Source organism: Canis lupus, chromosome 20 (assembly GCF_011100685.1).
Source record: "Canis lupus familiaris isolate Mischka breed German Shepherd chromosome 20, alternate assembly UU_Cfam_GSD_1.0, whole genome shotgun sequence".
In the NCBI taxonomy this organism is placed as follows: domain Eukaryota; kingdom Metazoa; phylum Chordata; class Mammalia; order Carnivora; family Canidae; genus Canis; species Canis lupus.
The window spans coordinates 45,090,313-45,113,283 of NC_049241.1; the positions used below are offsets into that span (position 1 = coordinate 45,090,313).

Here is a 22,971-nt window from a genome sequence, read left to right on the forward strand (position 1 = left end):
TTAACCACATGGATGGTGGAGGGTAGGAGTCAGGGACATGGCCTCCAGAGCCGGGGGACCATGTTTGTCCCTTCTTCCTACAACTCACTGATTTGTGACCTTGGGCAAGTCATTCACCCTCTCTGTGTCTCAGCTTTCTCATCTGTAAATGAGATTAACAGGAGTACCCATGTCATAGGTAGGAAAAATAAAACAATATACACAAAAGGACATAGTGTCTAATAATGGATCAAAAGATGTTAATTTAGGGGCAGCCCAGGTGGCTCAGCAGTTTAACGCCGCCTTCAGTCCAGGGCCTGATCCTGGAGACCCGGGGTCAAGTCCCATGTCAGGCTCCCTGCATGGAGCCTGCTTCTCCCTCTGCCTGTGTCTCTGCCTCTCTCTCTCTCTCTCTCTCTCTCTCTCTCTGTGTGTGTGTGTGTTTCATGAATAAATAAATAAAATATTTTTAAAAATAACACTTTTCAGACATTGAGGAGTCAAAGCTAGAGTTCTAGAAAGGACAAGAAGGCTACAGTTTGCAGAGCAGAGTCCTGGAAAGAAGATAGCAGGGGGGAGGTAAAGCAGAGAGCTCGATCAATGCAGAGAGGGTCTGAGAACTAATGGGCATATATTTGTGCCAAGACCAGGGACAGAACCACTTGAAAGGAGCAAAGGGAACAACCCTCAGAGTTCACACAGGGTGTAAACACTTGGTGTTCTTACCAGCCAGAGTGGAAAAACTTTATAAGGAAGTGGAGAAAAAATTAGCCCCAGAATAAAGACTATTCTGGGCCTGCCTCACAAAACTTAACAGCAAGGCTGGAAAGGATCAAACTATTTCTAGCAACTTAATTGTCTCCCAGAACAAAAACTCAAGAACATGCAGAGGAAAGGAAAAAGTATTCAATGTCCCACAAAGTCAAATCCACAAGGCCTCGCATTAAACTGAAACTCCCCAAACAAGCAAAGAAGCAGAAAATTGCAAGCCATAATGAGGAGAAAAATCAATCGCTAGAAACAGGCCACTAGGGACGCCTGGGTGGCTCAGCAGTTGAGCATCTGCCTTCAGCCCAGGGTGATTCTGGAGTCCCGGGCTCGAGTCCCACATCGGGCTCCCTGCATGGAGCCTACCTCTCCCTCTGCCTGTGTCTCTGCCTCTCTCTCTGTGTGTGTCTCTCATGAATAAATAAAATCTTTAAAAAAAAAAAAAAAAAGGCCACTAAACAACAGAGAATTAATTAGTAGATAGACATTAAAAGAGCATATTTTAAAAATCCATACAGATCAAGTCTGAAGCCACCTCTCCACCAAGCCCAGGTCTCATCCCCAGACTTCAGATGTAAGTACTGTTAACAGCACACACACCCATGCAGACCTATCCCCATTGATTATACAAACCTACCTGAGAAAACACATAGTATTCACTTTTACATCAAGGGTATCCTTGAGCAGTTACTGTTTTCTCCACTCAGAGGCCAGTTTCAGAGTTTTAGCTTCATTGTTACATGAAGATCTTATTCCTTCCCTTTTCCCCATGACACAATACTCCATTTCAGACACTAGCTGCCAGGGATTTAAAGATTTTGCTACACTGGAAATATTTAAGTGGCTTCCAAGTTTCCTCAAATACAAGCCATGTCACCTCAAACGTCCTTTGGGTTTGAGAAACGTCCAAGTACATTTCTTGCACCAATGTGTGAGGCATAAATGCTTATAAGTGACCTTACTGTGTTGTAAGTCAAGAACATCTTTACTTTTTTTTTTTTTTTTAAGATTTTATTTGTTTACTCATGAGAGACACACAGAGAGAGAGAAGAGGCAGAGACACAGGCAGAGGGAGAAGCAGGCTCCATGCAGGGAGCCCGACATGGGACTCGATCCTGGGTCTCCAGGATCAGGCCCTGGGCTGAAGGCGGCGCTAAACTGCTGGGCCACCCAGACTGCCCCAAAAACTGCTTTTTAAATCTCTGACTCAGTACCTCCTAGAGGCAGGGAAAAACTTTAGAATTTATCAATGAATCTTCCCCTAATGCCTAAGAAGAGACCCACTGAGCTCTTTTTTCTCTTAAAAACAAATCCAGGGAGGCCTGGGTGGCTCAGCTGGTTAAGCAGCTGACTCTTGATTTTGGCTCAGGTCATGATCTCAGGGTCCTGGGATCAAGCTCTGCATCAGGTTCTAAGCTCAGCAGGGAGTTTGCTTGAGGATTCTCTCTCCCTCTCCCTCTGCCCCTCCCCATGCTTGCACATGCACACTGTCTCTCTACAATATACAAATAGGGATCCCTGGGTGGCACAGCGATTTAGCGCCTGCCTTTGGCCCAGGGCGCGATCCTGGAGACCCGGGATCGAATCCCACGTCGGGCTCCCGGTGCATGGAGCCTGCTTCTCCCTCTGCCTATGTCTCTGCCTCTCTCTCTCTCTCTCTCTCTCTCTGTGACTATCATAAAAAAAAAAAAAAAACTTAAAAAAATAAAATAAAAAAATAAAATATATAAATAAATCTTAAAAAAAAACCACCAAAAACAGAGACAATAGTAGAAATTGGATTTGATAAAAATGAAAACTGTTTTGCATCAAAGAACACCATTAACAGAGTGAAAAGACAGCCCGTGAATTAGGGAAAATATTTGCAAATCACATATTTGACAAGGGATCAATATCTTGAACATATAAAGAATGCTTACCACTCAACTGAAAAAAAGAAAAAAACACCCAGATTTAAAACAGGCAAAGGAAATGAATTGACGTTTCTCCAAAGATACACAAATTGCCAAGTAAGTATATAAAAGGATGCTCAAAGTTACTAGTCACCAAGAAAATGCAAATCAGAATTCCAACAAGGTATCGTCCCACACCTGTCAGAATGGCTAGTATCAAAAAGACAAGAAGTAACTATTTTTGGTGAGGATATGGAGAAGTTGGAGCTCTTGAGCACTGCTGGTAGGAAAGCAAAATGGTGTGGCTTCTGTGGGAAATAATTGTTGTTCCTCAACCGGTTAAACATAGAATTACCATATGATCCAGCAAATACAAAATAATTGAAAACAGGGTCTTGAACACACATTTGCACACCCATGTTCATAGCTGCATTAGTCACCATAGCCAAGGGTGGAAACAATCCATATGTCCATGAACTAATGAATGGATTCACAAAATTTGGTCTCTCCATACAATAGAATAATTTCAGCCTTAAAAAGGAAGGGAAATTGGGATCCCTGGGTGGCTCAGCGATTTGGCGCCTGCCTTCAGCCCATGGCATGATCCTGGGCTCCCTGCATGGAGCCTGCTTCTCCCTCTGCCTGTGTCTCTGATTCTCTCTCTCTCTCTCTCTCTCTGTGTGTCTCATGAATAAATAAATAAAAATCTCAAAAAAAAAAAAAAAAAAAGGAAGGAAATTCTGATCTAGGCTACAACATGGATGAAACTTAAGGACATTATATTGAGTGAAAGAAGCCAGCTACAGAAGGACAATTACTATGTGATTTCACTTATATGAGGTCCCTAGGGGAGTCTCAATCCTTGAGGCAGAAAGTAGAACGGTGGGTGCCAGGGGCTGGGGGAAGAGAGCAGGAAGTTAGTGTTTAATGGGGACAGAGTGACAAGAGTTTTAGTCGGAGAAGATGAAAAAGTTCTGGAGAGGGACTGTGGTGATGGTTTCACAATAATGTGGACGTGCTTGATGCCACTGAACTGGACACTTAGACATGGTTAAGACAGTAAGGAGATTTTGGCTCAGGTCATGATCCCAGGGTCCTGGAATCGAGTCCCACATCAGGCTCCCTGCTCAGCAGGGAGTCTGCTTCTCCCTCTGCCCTTCCCCCCTGCTCATGATCTCTCTCTCTCTCTCTCTCTCTCTCACTCTCTCTCTCAAATAAAAAATCTTTTAAAAAATAAAACTAACTCAAGTAATTCTTTTGTACACAGTGTTTGGACTTTTTTGCCTTCAGGCTAAAGTCAAAAGGAACCATAAGAAAATGCTTAATTTAAATGCAAAAGCTTTCTTTTTGGAGAAGCAATTCTGAATTCTTTTCTCTTTGTTCTTGAATTGAACCAAGTGAGGGAGCAGAGGATCATGGGAGCAGAGTTCTCACCCCCACCCCCCACCTCCCCTGCTGTCAAAGGAGGAAGCCCTGAGGCTGGAAATAAAAAAAACATCAAAGTAAACCAGGTCTTGCTGGATTAGAATTGAAGATATCTGTGTAAACTCCTGGGTTTTGACACAGGAATGCGTACAGGTAAGGGTGTGTATGTGTGTGTGCGTGAGTGAATGTTTCCACCCTCTACCCGCTGACAGAGCTCAGAAGTAAAGACAACACCAGGAGCAGTGGTGTCACCCAGCTCCCAGCTCCTGGTTTTTAAATGTTATTATTGAAGACAAGAATGAAGCCTTTTTGTCAAAATTGCTGAGTTCAAGACTGGAGCAGAGAAAATACATGGGTGAAAATACATGGAGTCCCCATATGATCATCAGTTCCCCTCCAAGGTGTCTGTATACCTAAGAGAAATGAAAATCTACACTGACATAAAAACTTTTACATAAATGCCCATAGCAGCATTATTCATGACAACTAGAAGGTGGAAATAACCCCAATATCCATCAATAAATGAATGGCTAGTAAAAATGTGGTATGTCCATACAATGGAATGTTACTCAACCATGAAAAGGAAGGAAGCCCTGACACATACACTACATCTTGGATGAAGCTTGAAAACATGATTCTGAATGAAAGAAGCCAGACATAAAAGGCCATATGTTGTATAATTTCATATAAAATGTCCAGAACTGACAAATCCATAGAGACAGAGACTAAATTAGTCATTATCAGGCACTGGGGAAAAGGAGGAATAGGGAGTGACAGCTAATGAATGACATGGGGTTTCTTTCTGGAGTGATGAGAATGTTCTGGAATTAGATTAGTGGGGATGGTTGTGCAATTCTGTGATTATACTACAAAAATTCCCACAAAATTATATATTTCAAAAGGGTGGATTTGGGGATCCCTGGGTGGCTCAATGGTTTAGCGCCTGCCTTCAACCCAGGGCGTGATCCTGGAGTCCCAGGATCAAGTTCTGCATCAGGCTCCCTGCATGGAGCCTGCTTCTCCCTCTGCCTGTGTCTCTGCCTCTCTCTCTGCGTCTCTCATGAATAAATAAATAAAAATCTTTTTTTTTTTAAGGTGGATTTTATGGTACATAATTATTTCAATAGAGTTATATCTTGGGCTTTTGTTTTTGTTTTCATTTCTCTTTTTTTTTTTTTTTTTTTTTAAGGACATGAAGCACCTGACATCCAACACTCAAGTAGAAATCAGAAAAGAAGAAAAAAAAAAAAAAAAAAAAAAAAGAAATCAGAAAAGAAAAAAGAAAGGGATGCCCCAATAAATGCAGTGAAAGGTTCTGGATGGGATCGTGGAACAGAAAAAGGACATTAGTGAGATAATCCATGAAACCTGAATAAAGCCTCAAGTTTAGTTATAGTAATGGCTCAGTGTCTGGTTCTTCATTTTGAGAGATGTAGTAGTTACTTAAGATGTTAACACTAGGGGAAATCCAGTGAGGCATACATAAAATCTCCATATTCTCTTTGTAAGCTTTCTAAATTCATCAATTAATTTCTAAAATGATTCTGAAATAGCATTTATTTACAAACAGCCTGAAACCAAAAAAGAAAGATGTGCTCAGAGGACAATGGGGACATGGAAAAGGAACACAGGAGCCAGCCTGAAGGGGCTGCCATAAGCCAAGTCTGGGATAATTTGAACATCAAAACAGAGAGAGTAAGCAACTGTCATATATTGAGGACAGTAAGTATCCATGAGTCCACATGGATACAAATAGACTCCTAAAAGTAGAAGGCCATAAAAAGTGTCAAAGGAAAGATGAAATTAGAAACCCACCATTTGGTAACCATCAACTAAAATGTAACTGATTCAGGCAAGACTCACCAGGGGATGCTAAAAGAAGGGGGTAGAAGTCTAAAGAAGTATTTATCTGATACAAAGTATGGCACTATAGGATACTTTTTAATTACAAAGGGTAAGAGAGTAATGTTGTAGGAGAGAAGCCCACTAGATCTCACCTTTAGCAAGTCACCAAGGTCAATCAAAATCTTGTGGCTCCTGATACAATGCACCAAGAAGGACACAACATCACTTCTATGGGATTCCTGCCAAAACCAACACCCTCACTGCAATCATGAGGAAACATCAAACCAACCACCCTGAAGGATACTCTACAAGGAAGTGAGTGATCCCCAGCAAAGGTCCTGATGTTTGACACAAAGAAAGACTGAGGAACTTTCCAGATGACAGCGGATTAAAGAGATGAAACAACTGAACACAACATATGCCAGCATTTTTCTTTTGCTAGGAAGGACATTAATAAGGTGATTGGCAAAATCTGAATAAGGGCTGTAGATTTTAGAATTGTATCTATGTTAAATGAGTCTGATTTTTTTTTTTAATGAGTCTGATTTTAATCATTGTGCTGAGGCTGTGTTTTAGGAAATACACAATGAATTATTTAGGGACCAAAAGGGTTATCATGTCTGCAATCGACTTTTAAGTGACCCAGAACAGGGGTGCCTGGCTGGCTCAGTGGGTGGAGCATGTGGCTCTTGATCTCAGGGTGGTGAGTTCGAGCCCCACGTTGGGTGTAGAGATTGCTTAAATAAATACACATAAATAAATAAATAAATAAATAAATAAATAAATAACTCAGAACAGGGTAATTCCTCAAAAAAAAAAAAAAAACAAAAAAACAACAACTGAACATTGGAATTATAATATGATCCAGCAATTCCATTTCTGGATGTATATTCACAAAAATTTAAAGCAGGCTCTTAAAGAAATATTTGTACACTAGTGTTTGCAGCAGTGTTAGACACTATAGCTAATGTATGGAAGTCACTCAGGTGTCTATCAGTGGACAAATGGATGAGGAAAATGTGGTGTATCCATAAGATGGAATATTATTCAGTCTTAAAAAGGAAAGAAATTCTATCCCAGGCTACAACATATATGAACTGTGAGGATACTATGCTAAGTGAAATCAGCCAGTCATGGGGTACTTGGGTAACTCAGTGGTTGAGCATCTGCCTTGGCTCAGGACATGATCCCAGGGTCCTGGGATCGAGTCTTGCATCAGGATTCCTGCAGGGAGCCTGCTTCTCCCTCTGCCTGTGTCTCTGCCTCTCTCTCTCTCTCTGTGTGACTATCATAAATAAATAAAAAAATAAAAAAAGTATCTAGCTACCTTATTATTTATTTATTAATATTTATTTATTTATTTATTTATTTATTTATTTATTTTAGCTACCTAATTTATCTTTAGAGAAAGAGCAAATGTAATACAAGGTTAACATCTGGGAGAGGCTCCCTCGGTGGCTCAGTGGTTTAGGGCCTGCCTCTCTCTCTCTCTCTCTCTGTCTCTCATGAATAAATAAAGTCTTAAAAAATCTGGGGAAATCTAGGTAGGAAAGGACTTCCCTGCCCTATGCTTATAGCATGTCAAAATTTTTATTTAATTGCAATGAGAATAAAGACAGTTGCTTCTTCTCCCCCCAGGGCTGAGAGATGTCTCCAGCCAAAGCTTTACCTCAGCATGAGGTAAATAATCTTGTCTATCTTTATATCCTCTCACCAGGACCCCTCTTTTTTACCCTCCTCCCTCACTCCTTGAATTCCCCACTTTTATTTTCCTGTGGTCCTGGCAGTCCTTTCTGACAAGAGAAAATATGTTGAAAGGCCAGGAATTAAAAGAATCCATCTCCCAGGCTTAAACTGGGGACTTAAAGGATCATCTTTACTTGTTTGGTTCCAGCTGGGGAGTTGTCCCCCAGTTGAGCCTGTTGTCCACGGGGCACGTGTACTTGGTGAACCACTTCCGTGGGCAGGGGGAAAAAGTATGCTAACTCGATTAGTGACCAACCCAAGAAAAATTCTCTGGGCACAGTAACCCCCCCCCCCCCCATAATTCCCCTGGTGGTCACTATGACATGGGATGTGCCAAGGCTGGATGCCTGGCTTGAGACCACAAACTCTCCCATGGATCCTCTCTGCCCCGCAGAATGGTCACTACGTGCTGAGCAGCCTCACTTGCCTAGAGCAACTCAAGGGTTATCTCCACTGGGTGATGTTTCTTGAGCATTACTGGGATGGCCACACGCCCACAGCGGTTCTCAGTAGTAGGAAATGGGTTGACATCACCAGAAAGCCACAGAGTGAGTCACTTTCTTATTTCAACTTTTTTTTTTTTTTTTTTTTAAGTAAGCTCCACATCTAACGCAGGACTCAAACTCACAACTCTGAGATTAAGAGTTGCATGCCCTATTGACTAGCCAGCCAGGTGCCCTGTGAGTCACCTTCTTGTCCTAATCTTTGTTCCTCATATCCTCTGGGTCCTCACCTACCCTGCCCCCACCACCTGGGGGAAGAAAATCTAAAATAAGAAAACTGTCACCGAAAATATACCACCACCACCACTCCCAACCTACCCTACCCCCTCACCCCTGGCCCACAGCATCCCCACAGTGAGACATCCACGTGAGTGCCAAAGACCTTGAGAGGAGCATCCCTGTTGTTTCATTATTAAGGAGCAAACTCCAAAGCCCCCTAATGCCAATGTCAGTGGGAAGAGGGGGTGAGTAGGGAAGAGAGCCAAGTACCACTCCCACCACCAACTCAGGCCAAGCAAAAGCAGCTGGCACACAGGGGACACAGAGGCTGTGCCACCCTGTTCATTTGCAACTTGAGACCAGTCAAAAGTCATGTAAGATGACTGAGGCCAGGACAGCAACTGCCTCCAGGGCAGTGTGGGGAATGCTGGGGGAGGGGGAGCCAAATGGGAGGGAACATTCTAGGTTGATGGAAAGGTTCACTATCTTAATTGAAGCATCGGTGACATCGGTATAAATACTGTTCCCCGAAGTGGTAAGGGTACTGAAGATCTGTACGTGTCACTTTATGTAAATTATTCCCCAATTTTAGAGAAGGCAGTGAAGGGGAAGGAGCAAGCTATATGGTTCATCCAAAGTTATTAGAAGTGGGTGGTTTGTCATCTAGCTAAATTCTTGTCTCTGAACACTTTCTGTTCCAACAGAGCTGGCCCATTCTCCCAGGGGAGGAGGGGAGTGGCAGCAAACCCAAGTCCCGCAACACTGCAGCGACCGCAGCCGCCAAGCACACACCGTGAAAAGAACAGGGCTCACGCGCCCCAGACCCCAGACGGCGCATTGTCTACACCCCAGTCTACCTGACAAGACCCCGCCGAGAGGCCGCATCTGACCGATTCCCTTGACCCCTCAACAAAGACCCCCTTTGTTCCCTGGTTAATATCCTTAGCAGGTCTGTCTAGACTCACTGTGGCAGTAATTGTCCCGTGATGTCACCAGGACCTGTGACCCAGCTCCTCCTCGCTGTGCTTGGGCAGAGAACACTCCAGATGGCCCCAAGCCAAGGGGGTCCCGGCCCTTGACACCCACCTGAGCCTCCTAGGAAGAGAGAGACCTGCAGCCAGTGTCCCACGTCCACCACCCTAGACCTGGGGGAGACAAGATGCTCCAAAAATGCAGCCTGTGGGAGGTGCTTAGGGGCAGGACCATGCTGGGGAATGATCAGACCTGGGGGGGGGGGGTATGCCTCTGTCCTCAGCACTCCCACCTCCCCAGTGTGGCTGGTAGGAAACGGTTCACTCTTCCACTAGAGCACAAGTTCATCCAAGGTGGGAAGAAGTAGAGTCATATGAGAGAGAGGGACAGAGGAGATGGGGGGAACAGGGGAGAGGAGAGTGACAGAGACAGAGAAAGAAGTGGAGACCTGATGGGAGAGAGACCCACAGAAAGGCCTAATGTAACTGAGAAAGACACACAAGGGGAGAGTGACAGATGCAGAAAGACATGGAGACATAAGGGGAGAGAGGGAGAGACCAAAGGCAGGCTGAGAGAGACCTCTCGAAAGGCAGGTAGAGAAGGGGGAGACAAGAGAAGTTAGCTGATCCCTGAGGCAGGAGGAGTTCCTTCTACGGATGACAGCTTGGGCTTCAGAAAAATCCGTGGGGACAAGAAGTTAACTGTGGCCCACTATGGGTTACAAAACTCCCATCTTCAGCCTGAAGTGACCAACACGAACTGCCACCCACAACTCATGTCTGGGTCACACCAAGAACACTCCGAGCCATATTTTCTTGAGGGATAGAATGAACCCATCCAATGGGACACCTTTACCTGCGCAAATCTGTTTTATCCAGGACAACTAAAACACACCAGGGGCAGCTCCCAGCCACCCCACAGGTGGATCCCGCAGACACTGTGCTGCCAGAAGGCACCAGACCCAAGTGTAACTCCACTGACGACAAGTTCTAGAACAGGCCACACCCAAGGGGGGGTTCAGCAGAGAGATGCACACCTGAGGGAAAATAGCTATGAGGGGCCACAAAGAGCTTCTGTGATGAGAAAGGGGCTGGGAGTGTTCTAGATCTTGATAAAGACACAGGTGAGGTGGAGGTGCACAGGCATAAATTTTTGTGGGGCTACGCTGATGCACTCACTCAGAGTGTATATGTGCAACTCCAGCTTTTTGTTTTTGTTTTAAAGGGAAACAGTCACATCTGGGAAGGTTGGCGTCTTTTTATCCGTGGCATGGTAGAGAATCCTCTCTTCTTGTTTCATAAGCTTGAGGAAGAAAATTGGAAAGTCTTCCAGAGGCGAGGTCTGGCAAGATGGGCGACCAAAATATAAGGGGCATTTCCCCTCTGGCAGCAGGATGAAAAGCTGCCATCCTCCACCATCCACATCCCAAAGCTCAGAGGGATTTCCAAAGATTGTTTAATTGATTTTTCTCCTATTTAGATGCAGATCATAGTGTCTGGGGCCCAGGAATTCAGACACACGGCTTTGTGTCCACTCAGCCCCGTGAAGGCTCCTGTCTGAAACTCGCACAAAGCCAGACACACAACGTCTTCAGAAACACGCTGTTTCCTTTTTGTCTGGGGCTCCAGGGAGCGGGTGCAACGATCAGAGCCTCGGACACGCTCCCATCTGCAGGGTCCTGGGGACCCCGTTCTTCTGTCCCGCTCACAAAGTGGGGTGAATTTTTTTTTAAAGGGAAGTAGCCAAGATTTTGAGGTCTATACTAGGCATGATATAAAAGGTGAGGGGCCCCCAAACTAGGGATTGACACACTGAGGTTTCAACTTGGATTTTTCTCCAAATTCAGAGCTCTGGAGTGAAAAGCAGGGGATGCTTTAAATCAAGCAGCTAATGGGCTAGGATTAACATGAGTTTGGCTCCAGTCTCTGCAGATCTGATTTATATAAGGAGAAAACGTTTCTCTCTTTCTCTCTCCCCATTGTTCCCGTCTGTCTCTCCCAAATGCCCCATCTGACAAAGAAAGTGGAAGGCCTGCAGGCTGACAACCTGCTCAGGACAGTGGAAAAGACACCCCCCTACACACAATATGCAGCCTTCTCCTCCCCCAGCTGCTTGGAAGTAAAAGTGAGGGTCATTATATCCTCTCTACAAGGTTAATACACCTCTCAACATCCCTGCCTAGTCACCCTTAAACGTGGCTGGGGCATGAGGCACTTTTAAGTCAGTGCCACTCCAGTTTCCTGGCTATGTGACCTCAGATAACTCTCTCCGGGCCTCAGTTGCCTAATCAGTAAATTGGGCACAAGAATAAGCACACCCAACCACACAAAGGTTATGGGGGGAGTTCAGGATGCTTGGTGCAGAGCAAGCCAACGAGTGTAAGTTATAGTGGTTACCATTTGGAAAAATGTGTATATCAGACTTAAACGTTTTTGCAGGAAGCTTCAAGGGAGACGTTCTCTTCATAAATTCCTTCCTCTCTTTGGTGCCATATATTTCCAGGGGGACCCCAGCCCTGAGCCTGATTCCTACCCTTCAGATCTGAGTTACCTGGACTGCAATCCAGCTGGCGTTCACGGTATGTTCCCCAAAAGGGCCAAACCCTGAAAAAAAAAAAAAAAACGACAACAACAGTAAAAGCAGCATATCACCACCCAGTGACCTTCTCTAGCCTGCCCAGGATCAGGCCGCTGCCTCTACCTGGCAGAACAGAACAGGGAACTTTGGGAAGAGCCACCATCTGGGACAATGTCAGGGGCCTGATCCTGCATTCTGGGGTGCACCCAGGGCCCTTCAGAGCACCCCCCCACCCCCCTGCTCTTAACTGCTTTTAACTGTCCTTTCTCCCCCCTCCTTTATTTTAAAGATTTTTAAATGTATTCATGAGAGACAGAGAAAGGAGGTAGAGACATAGGCAGAGGGAGAAGCAGACTCCATGTAGGGAGCCTGACATGGGACTGGATCCCCAGATGCTGGGATCACGCCCTGAGCCAAAGGCAGATGCTCAGCCACCCAGGCATCCTGGAGCCTGGCTATTTAAAGAAAGAACACTTAAGACTGATTCTGAATGAAAAAGGATATTGGAGAAGGGGTTTCTGAAGGAGACTTTTTGAGATTTTTTTTTTTTTAACTTTGTTCTTTTTTTTTTTTAATTTTTTTTTATTATTTATTTATGATAGTCACACACACAGAGAGAGAGAGAGAGAGAGGCAGAGACATAGGCAGAGGGAGAAGCAGGCTCCATGTACCGGGAGCCAGATGTGGGATTGGATCCCGGGTCTCCAGGATCGCGCCCTGGGGCAAAGGCAGGCGCTAAACCGCTGCGCCACCCAGGGATCCCCTTTTTTGAGATTTTTTAAAAAGATTTTATTTATGTATTCATGATCATGAGAGACACACAGAGAGAGAGAAAGAGAGAGAGAGAGAGAGAGAGAGAGAGGCAGAGACACAGGCAGAGGGAGAAGCAGGCTCCATGAGGAGAGCCGGATGCAGGACTCGATCCCAGGACCCTGGGTTCCTGCCCTGAGCCAAAGGCAGATGCTCAACCACTGGGCCACCCAGGCATCACTTAACTGTCCTTTCTTGTTTCCACCTTCACCTGACCCTTGTGCCCAGCAATGAGCCAGTGGCCTGCTTTTGCCCCAGAAAGGGCTGGCCTTTTCCCTTCTCAATTTTCTCCACTATCCCTGAGCCCCATCTATAATTATTTTATCACTGTCTTGGTATAGGGCCCCTGTGCCCTGTGAATCACCACAAAGTGAAGAATGGCCCTTATGGGATACATGTGGGTGTCTCCCAGGCCAGGCTGTCCAGACACCATCCTGCCACCCTCCACCCCACTTGTTCAAACTCCAGGCTCCACTTAACAAACCAAGAGAGTGGCCTGAGGATGTGCTAAGTGTTCTGCATGCACTGTGGCATTTGGCCTCACTGAACCCCCTTCCAGGCAAGGCTGTTTCCTGGGCCCCTTTTATAAGAGTGGCACTCAGGGCACAGACAGGTGAAAACAGTTGCCCAGGGTCACATAGCAAGTAGCCAGAAGAGCTGGGATTTGAAACTAGACCCATGGGAGTCCACAGCTCTTCTATTCTAAACACCCTGTCACCCTGCCTAGAAATGAACATCTGGCAAGAGAGGCTGCCCTGGAAGTATGGGTCACTCCAGCTGGACTGAGGGTCCCATATGGTGTCATGGCCCTGGGAGGGACGCTGTATCCTGGAACAGCAGCTTCCCCACCCTCTTAGAGGAGGCAGGACCCCTCCACCCTCTCTCCTCTCTTGCATAGACCAAGTATGAGTCCCAGCTCGGCCACCTCCAAACAGGGTGACCTCTGTAAGCCTCCGTTTCCCCTCTGCAAAAGAGATGGTACAGGTAATGAATCCATGCAAGAAAATGCCCAGTCCAGTGGCTGCCTGCACAGTCCAGTACTAGAAGAACAAATACCAGATACAGGGGGGTGGAGGTGGGGGGAGCAACCCTCCCCCAGTTACACACACCTGTGAATGCCTTCCTCCATCTTCCTGGATCAGCCTCACCCTCCCGGGGCCACAAAACACTTGTGTGAATCTTAGCTGGATCTCCCACTCTGACCCGTCAAAATGACCCCCCAACCAGAGGCCAGGCGGAAGTTGACGCCCACGTGGCCCTGAGGCGGAGTCTTCTCAAGGAAGAACAGTTAGTTTCAGGGAGTTGGTGACAGTGGGGACGGGCTCACCCATAAACAACCCGGGGAGAAACGATTTTGACCCACACGGTCCTGGGGACGGACGACAGGGGGAGCGGCCGGCCACCCAGGGTTCCCCGACCTCCTCTTGCTCTTGCCTCGGAGAACAGCCCCCCATTAGCACAGGGCTGGGGGAGCAGTGGCTGGCAGAAGGCTCATTTGTCACTGGGGCACTTCCTGCCCGCAAATCGGCTTTGTGCCCTGGGGCAGTGGGTGGGGACAGGCCCGACCTCGGGACGGGCAGGAAGGGGAAGTCCAGTCCAGTCCCTGGCCGGTCAGACGGAACAGACAGGTGCCCAGAGGACCACTGCGCTCACCCGGGGAAGGAAGGACGCCAGAGGGGCCCGCTCCGCGCGGGGCACTTGACCGGACCCCCACACCCCAGCCTGCCGCGGCCCCTGACAGTAGGACCGCAAGGGGCCCCCCCTTCTGCACTTTCTACGTGTTGCGCGGACTGAGCTGGGAGATGACATCTTCCAAACCTGGGACGACTTCTAGCCTCTGCCCCTCCCGCACCACCCCGCCCCTGCTAACCCCGCCGGCTCTGGAGCCGCCCAACCCGCCCCTGCCCGCGGCCACTGTCAGCGCGCCTGCCTTCAGCGTACCCGTCACCACCACCGCCTTCCTGGGCTGCTCCATGGCGGGATCGGGCTGCGCCTCTGACGCGCTCCTGGCCCGACTGGCGAGTCGGCCGCCGCAGCCGCCGCCGCCCGGCCCCGCGCCGCCCCGGCCCCGCCCCGGCCCCGCCCCGGCCCCGCCCAGGCCCCGCCCAGGCCCCGCCCAGGCCCCGCCCAGGCCCCGGCCCCAGCAGGGCGGCTCGGCGTGCGCGCCCCCGGGCCCGAGACGCAGCGTGCGCGCCCCGCCCCCGCCCCTGAGTCCCGAGCGCCCGGCTCCGCGCCTCTGCCGAGCTCAGTTTCCACACCTGGGAGATGGGTACAGCTCGTTCTGTACGCCGTGGCCGCTTGAACTCACTGAGTCAGGCGCTGCGGCGAGCAGGTTGTTTACTCCGCGTGTCTCTGAGCGCCCGCGGGCTGCCCGCCCCTGGGAGTTCTTGGCTTCCTCCCCCGCCACCTCCCTGTGAGACCGCGTCATTCACTCCGTTTTGCGGAGGAAGAACCTGAGGAGACTTGGTTCGTTGGGCCGCTGGACTAGAGCCTCCTGGAGTCAGAGAAGAGGCATGCATGTGGGCCGGGAGGTTGAGAGGAGAGCGGGATAAAGTGAAAACACAGCAGCACAGTAAAGTGGTGCCCAAGGTCCTCTGCAGGCTCTCATGTTGCAAAGGAGGCTGATGTGGCTCCACAGACCTCGGCCTCCCCTCTCTCCATCTCCGCAACACTCAATCCACTTCTAGCCCCAACAGTCCTTCAACAGCTTAGCAGAGTCCCACCCCAGGGCCTTTGCACTTGCTGTTCCTTATCCGCAAACCTAGCTGCTTCTCTTTCTTCAGGAGTCAGCTGAACGTCGCCTCTTCCTGGGGGTTCTACTTACCCTCCCTGGCTGAGATCCTTCATCCCACCCCTCACTCTCTGTGAGCAGGTCCATCTCCTTACCTTGCTTCATCCTCTTTGTAGCAGTGATCACATTTGATTATAGACACTGCTTTTCTGGTTTGTTTCCCATTTCTTCTGACATAGGGATTAGGACTTCTAGGACAAGGATGAGTCTCCATTATAGCAGTGTCTGTGTACCCAATATGTGCCTGACATACAGTAGGTCACCCACTAATGTTGATCAGAGACCAGAATTTCTCCAAAAACAGCCAGAAAACTAAAGCTGAGTTTCTGACCACATCATCAGAAAAACAGGACTAGACCTTGGACTTGGGTCTCTGACATATCATTCCAAGCAGCTTTGGTCTGAGATTAGCTAGAGTACTGATGACTCAAGAACCATCTGCCTCTGACCCTGGCCTCGGAATACCCAGGGCAGAGTTCATTGGACTGGCCTGGAGCCCTGGTTTACAAGCACAGACCAGAGGTCACATACTCAGTGGCTATTTTGGTCTCTGGCAGCTTCAGGTAGAATTCAGAAAATCTGAGAGCCAGCCTAAACCAGCTGTGGGGGCAAAATCCAAGCCAAGTGGGAGAAGAGAATGAACAAAAATCTCACCAAGGATCACGTTTCATAACTCCAACATGTAATAAGTATCTGCCCGCATTGCTAGAAGCCAGCGTTGTGGAGGGAGGGAAGCTACATCATTTTCCTTCACCCTATTGTACAAGAGGAAGGAAACATATATAACATCCAGAGTTGGTGGGCAGCCCAGGTGGCTCAGCGATTTAGCGCCGCCTTCAGCCCAGGGCCTAATCCTGGAGACCTGGGATGGAGTCCCACGTCAGGCTCCCTGCATGGAGCCTGCTTCTGCCTGTGTCTCTGTCTCTCTGTCTCTGTCTCTCTCTCTGTTTGTGTGTCTCTCATGAATAAATAAATAAAATCTTTAAAAAAAAAAACATCCAGAGTTGGTGCTGATGGGGAGAAACTGAGTCACACACTACTGCTGAGACTGGACAGGAGAAATGCTCAGATACACTGGTAGCCCAAGCCACACTTTGGCCCTGTCTGAGCATGTCACTGGTGTTTTCTTTCTTAACCTCACAAAACCCTTTTGAGGGGAGACTGTTCTTATCCCACTTTTCAAGTATGGAAACTGAGGCCCAGAGCAGCTCAGTCACTTGTCCCAGGGTCACATATGGGAGAGACAGGGATTTGGAGCAGGAGTACATAGGCCTGTCCTTAGGGAGAACAAACAGCCCCCAAAATATCCTGGCTGACGCTTGCAAAGTCTGTGCTCAAGGATTTGCTTTGCAACAGTGGTGGGATAGATGAAAGGGCAGGGAGAAACAGAGAGAACTTAAAAAAAAAAATAAGATTAGGGGTTGTCTGGGTGACTCAGTCAATTAAGCAGCCACTCTTGATTTTGGCTCAGGTCATGATCTCATGGGCCTGGGATCGAGCCCCATTTAGGGCTCCAAACTCAGTGGGGAGTCTGCTTGAGGATTCTCTCTCCCTCTGCCCCTCCCTCTGCTCACAGGCATGTGTTCACTCTCTTTCTCAAATAAATCAATAAATCTTTTTTTTTAAAGATTTTATTTATTTATTCATAGAGACGCAGAGAGAGAGGCAGAGACACAGGCAGAGGGAGAAGCAGGCTCCATGCAGAGAGCCTGAGGTGGGACTCCATCCAGGGTCTCCAGGATCACGCCCTGGGCTGCAGGCGGCGCTAAACCGCTGCACCACCGGGGCTGCCCTAAATCAATAAATCTTAAAAAAAAAAAAGCAAGATGGTGACTTGGAAAGCCAAGTGCAATAAAGTACTGCTGCCACCTGGAAAAGCTTGGCAGTTCCTCAAGAAGTTAAACATAGTTACCAGAGGACCAGCAATTCCACTCCTAGGTATAGACCCAAAATAATTGCAAATAGGTGTTCAAACAAATGCTTGTATGTGAATGTTCATGACAACACCATACAATTGCCAAAAGGTCAGTACGAACAAATGTCCATCAACGGATGAATGGGGAAAGAAAATTGGTCTATCCAGGCAATGGATTATTACCCAGCCATAAAAAGGGAGTTCTGATACATGCATGGATGAACCTTGAAAACATCATGCCTAGTGAAGGAAGCCAGCTACAAAAGGCCACAGAGTGTAGGATTCCACCTATATGAGATCTCCAGAACAGGGAAGTCCATAGAGATAGAAAGGAGATTAATGGTTGCCAGGGGCTGGGGGAGGGGGCAGGGAGACTGCTCATGGGGGTGGGGTTTGCTTTTGGGTGATGAAAATGTTCCAGAACGACATAAAGGTGATGGTTGCACAACATGGTAAATGTATATAATGCCAATGGATTATACACTTTAAAGTGGTTTAAGTGATAAGTTTTACATTATGTTCATTTTATCATAAGGAAGGAAGGAAGGGAGGGAGGGAGGGAGGGAGGGAGGGAAAGGAAAGGAAGGAAGGAAAGGAAAGGAAAGGAAAGGAAGGAGGGAGGGAGGAAAAGAAAAAGAGGGACGCCTGGGTGGCTCAGCGATTGAGTGTCTGCCTTTGGCTCAGGGAGTGATCCTGGAGTCCCAGGATCCAGTCCCACATCAGGTTCCCTGCATGGAGCCTCCTTCTCCCTCTGCCTGTGTCTTTACCTCTCTTTCTGTCTCTCTCATGAATAAATAAATAAAATCTTAGAAAAAAATAAAAGAAAGAAAACATTTTGAGCATTCCCAGATAAGAATAAGCTCTCTCAGGCTTCTCTGGTACCTGAGGACACATCCCGTTCGTGGATGCACAAAATAAGTCAAAATAAAACACAGATGCTCGCAGCCACAGTTCAGTGTTCTGGTGGCTTGATGCTGGGATGCTGAGTGCAGTTCTCAGAGAAGGCACTTGGCTTGCTGCAGAACAAACGCTGAAGGTTATCTTTGCTTTTCACCCTTTTTCCGTAGAGCAAAAATCCCTTCAGATTTCTTTCAGTTGGGGAAAACAGGTACTAATGTGTCAGTATTTTGTAAAAGCAAGTGGTATAATGCAAACTTTTGAAAAGGTGAGTATACCTGTGCTCAAAAATAAATACAATACAGAAACTTTTGCTTTCAAGAAATGCCACTAGGGTTTTGATGGTGGTGGTGTTTTTCAGGGGGCACGGGACAAAAGGAGAGAGAGAAGCTTAAGCAGGCTCCATGCTCAGCGCAGAGCCTGATGTCAGACTCGATCTAACAACCCTGAGATTATGACCTGAGTTGAAATCAAGCATCAGATGCTTAACTGACTGAGCCACCCAGGTGCCCTAGTGTTTTGTTTTGGTTTGTTTTTTTAATTGAGGTAAAACATAACATAAAATTTACCACTTTTAAGTTCAGTAGTGTTAAAGGTACATTCACATTGCCGTGCAGCTAATCTTCAGAACTCTTTTCATCTTGTATAACTAAAAAGCTGTCCCCACTAAACACTAATTCCCCATTTCTTCTCCCCCAGCCCCGGCCCCCACCATTCTACTTCCTTTCTCTATGAATATGACTGCTTTAGGGACCTCATATGAGTAGAATCATACAGTCTTTGTCTTTTTTTTTTTTTTTTTTTTAAGATTTCTTTATTCATGAGACACAGAGAGAGGCAGAGACACAGGCCTAGGGAGAAGCAGGCTCCCTGCAGGGAGCCAGTCTTTGTCTTTTTGTGACAGGCTTATTTCAGTTGTTAGCATTGTGTCCTCAAGGTTTATCCACATTGTGGTATATGTTAAAATTTCCTTCCTGTTTAAGGATGATAATAAACCACTGTATGAATACAGCACATTTTGTTTATTCATTCATCCGCTCTTGGACACTTGGTTGCTTCTACCTTTTGGCCATTATGAATAGAGCTGCTGTGAATATGGATGTACAGGTATCTCTTCGGGTCTCTGCTTTTTTTTTTTTTTTTTTTTAAGATTTATTTATTCATGAGAGGCAGAGAGAGAGAGAGAAGCAGAGACACAGGCAGAGAGAGAAGCAGGCTCCATGCAGGGAGCCTGATGTGGGGTTCAATCCTGGGACTCCAGGATCATGCCCTGGGCCAAAGGCAGGCGCTCAACTGCTGAGAGTTGCAGGAGTCCCATAACTTATTTTGAAATAGCTTAAGACTAATATAAAGTTGCAAAAATAGTAGACCCTGAATTCAGTCTCCAGGATTAGGCCCTGGGCTGAATTCAGTTTCCCCCAGTGAAATGATCTATCTTACTAAACTATTGTCAAACCAGAAATTGACACTGGTACAATGTCATGGACTCAGGAACCACACCTAATGTCCCAGGGATGTTGGGGTGGGGGGGAAGTTTCATTTATAAAAAGTTGTTTCTTTGAAAATGTTTATGCAAGGAGCCCCTGGTGGCTCAGTTGTTTAAATGGCTGCCTTTGGCTCAGGTGGTGATCCCAAGGTCCTGGGATTGAGCCCCATGTCAGGCTCCCGAAGCAAGGAGCCTGCTTCTCTGTCTCCCTCTGCATATTCGCCCACTCATGCTCTCTCTGTCTCTCTGTCTCTCTCCCTCACTCATAAATGAAATCTTTAAAAAAATAAATAAAATGAAAAAAATAAAAAATAAATAAAATGTTTATGCAATTTTCTTAGGGAGACTATGGAGGACAGCAAGTGTGGTGGTAAGAGCCAGTTGACCTGAGCTCAAATGCATGCCCTCAAATGAGTTACTTTCCCATTCCAAGCCTCATTGCTCATCTGTAAAATGGGGATAACAAAGTGCTGGGGCCCCAGAGAGTACTGGGAAGGAAGGTAGAGTCTAAAATAATAGTATTAGCATGGGTAGCAATGTGGTCGTACAGAATAAAGAGGATCTTTTTTTTTTAAATAGATAGGATATGTGTCTTTTCTTGCTGTTCATAACCTTAACAGTCTTTTTTTCCTCCTTTAACTAGGCTCCATGCTGGGTATGGAGGTTGGAACTCATGCCCCTGAGATCAAGACCTGAGCTGAGATCAAGAGTTGGATGCTCAGGATGCCTGGGTGACTCAGCGTTTGAGTGTCTGCCTTTGGCTCAGGACATGATCCCGGGATCCAGGATCAAGTCCCACATCAGGCTCCTTGAAGGGAACCTGCTTCTCTCTCTGCCTATGTCTCCCTCTTTCTGTGTGCGTCTCTCATGAATAAATAAATAAAAATCTTAAAAAGGCGGGGGGGCTTGGATGCTTAACAACTGAGCCACCCAGGCACCCCATGACCTTAGCAGCCTTGAGGAACCCTGGCCAAATTCCTGCAAGATATCCCCAATCTGCATCTGTTTGATGTTCTTGTTGTGATTAGAATGGGGCTGTGGGTGTTTGGGGAAGACCACAGAGGTGAGATGCTCTTTCCATCTTGTCATATCAGGGGTTCTGACATCCCCACAATTTATCACAGTGGTGTAATCTGGGTCACTTGGTGCAGGTGGTGTGTGAGTTTCCTGTGGCTGCTGTAACAAATTACCACAGACTTGGTCGCTTAAAACAATGCAAATTTATTCTCTCAGAATTCAGGAGGGCAGATGTACAAAATAAAGGTGTCATCAGGGCCACATTCCCTCTGGAGGCTCCAAGGAAGGATACTTTCTTTGTATCTTCCAGGTTCTGGAAGAACGGAAGTTCCTGTGGGCTCCTTGGCTTATGGTTGCATGGCTCCAACCTCTTGTCTCTGTTTTCTCTAGGTCTCAAATCTCCCTCTGCCTTTCTCTTAGAAGGACATCAGTTACTGGGTTTGGGTTCCAGCCTAAACCCCAGACAATCTCATCCAAGGGTCCTTAACTTAATTAAATCTGAATAGACTCTTTTTCCAAATAGGGTCACGTTCACAGGTTCTGGAGTTAGAACTTGAATATGTCCTTGGGGCCTGCCATTCAGGTCACTGTGTACGGTAACTGTCACATGTCTCTACTGTCAAGTCACTATTTCCCCATTTCTCTACTCTATTCTTTGAAAGTGAGTCACTGGGCCCAGCCCACCCCTGGTGCTGGCGGTGAGGTTACATATAATTTTTAATGAATGGAAAATATTCTGTAGAGTGGGTGAACCATAACTTACTCAACCAGTCCACTGCTGTTCTTTCTGTTCTTTTACAATTGGCAACATTGCTGCAAGGCCTTGGCAGAGAGTGTTTCCCTTCATTTGCAAGACCTCAGTATAAAATTTCAGAAATGGCTTACTGAGTTGAAGGGCATGACACTTTTATGGACTTTGAGACATAACTGGCAGATAATGCCAATGTTTTCCCCACTTAAAAGGAAACATATATGTCTACCAGTTTCACCACAACCTTGACAGCATTGGGTCTTACAATCCTCCTCTCCTTTTCTTTGTGAAGGGAAGAGTGTTTTTGGTACTTTGATATGTATATTGACCTGCACTCTTGAGGTTTCTGCTGTCAGAAATATAATTTAAAGTGGATTTTTAAAATAGCATTAAATAAATAGCATTATTAAAAATAGCATTATTGGTTCAAGGGATAAGGAAAGATGTGGATTAATGAAACATTAGGTATGGCGGGATCTAGGATTAAACAGGGCCAAGATTCTGAAGAGACAGCAGGGTCTGTACCTGACTCACATTACCCCAGCTCTGTGGTTTCAGAACCTTCCCAGGGAAGCCCTCTGGTGGAGCATGGGTGGTGTGTCCATGATGAGATGGAGGAAGGATCTGGGCTGACAGCTGCAAACTGGTCCACACAAATGGTCATTTTTTTTGCTTCTACAAGTCAGTTGAAAAAGTTTAAGTGTGCAAGCAAGCAATGACAATGTGGCACAAACCAGGGAGCGATGAAAATCAGTGCAAGCTACTAAAGTTCAAAGTATAAGAGAAGGAATGATCAGATTTTGGGGCAGTCGTTGAAGTGTTCTCAGAGTAGCAATGCATTAGTTCATGTTATGCCAACTGCCAGGGACAGAGTACAAACTGCAAGAGAATTAAGCAGTAAAGGACAACTTTTTGAGCTCATGTAAATGGAAAGTTACACTTTATGGCTTCAGGTATAGCTGAATCCAGGAGCTCACCGCATGCCTCCTTTTCCACATAGTAGCTCTTGTGTGTATGCTGGATTCACCCTGCAGAAAGTTTCATCCAGAAAATCAGTCCTAGGCTTTTACTATCTCACTTTTAATAAACCCCATGGAAAGCACTCTCTTGTGGCCTCAGTATCCCTCCCAAGGGAGTCCTAATTAATTAGCCTTGGTTGGTCACATGCTCCTCCTTTAACCAATGCCTAAGGCCAGGAGGAGGATGGAAAACTCAGATTGGCCACCCTAATGTTGAAAGGTCTGACAAAAACTGCAGTGATTGTAATCTGCCACACGGGGTCACCCAAGCAGAGTTTTCAAGGATGAATAGGAGTTTGCTAGTTGGGCAAAAGGAGAAAGACCGCACGTAGAAGTGGAGAAACGTCAGAAAGGAGTGT

General features: G+C 46.7%; 1 protein-coding gene across 2 annotated transcripts in view; it reads right to left on the reverse strand.

Annotated features, from left to right (window-relative positions):
- PGPEP1 (pyroglutamyl-peptidase I) overlaps positions 1-15,844 on the reverse strand; it is a 33,578-nt gene extending 17,734 nt beyond the window's left edge. Inside the window, exons 1-2 of one of the 2 annotated variants that reach the window (XM_038566830.1) lie at positions 15,623-15,844; positions 11,900-11,952 (exon numbers count right to left, since the gene is read on the reverse strand). In XM_038566830.1, coding sequence (XP_038422758.1) covers positions 11,900-11,952; positions 15,623-15,632 — 63 coding nt within the window. In that variant the 5' untranslated portion in view covers positions 15,633-15,844. Of the gene's footprint in view, positions 1-11,899; positions 11,953-14,677; positions 14,783-15,622 lie in introns of those variants that run through there. The other variant, XM_038566829.1, reaches the window with a different exon arrangement.
- Between the last annotated feature and the right edge of the window lie 7,127 nt (positions 15,845-22,971).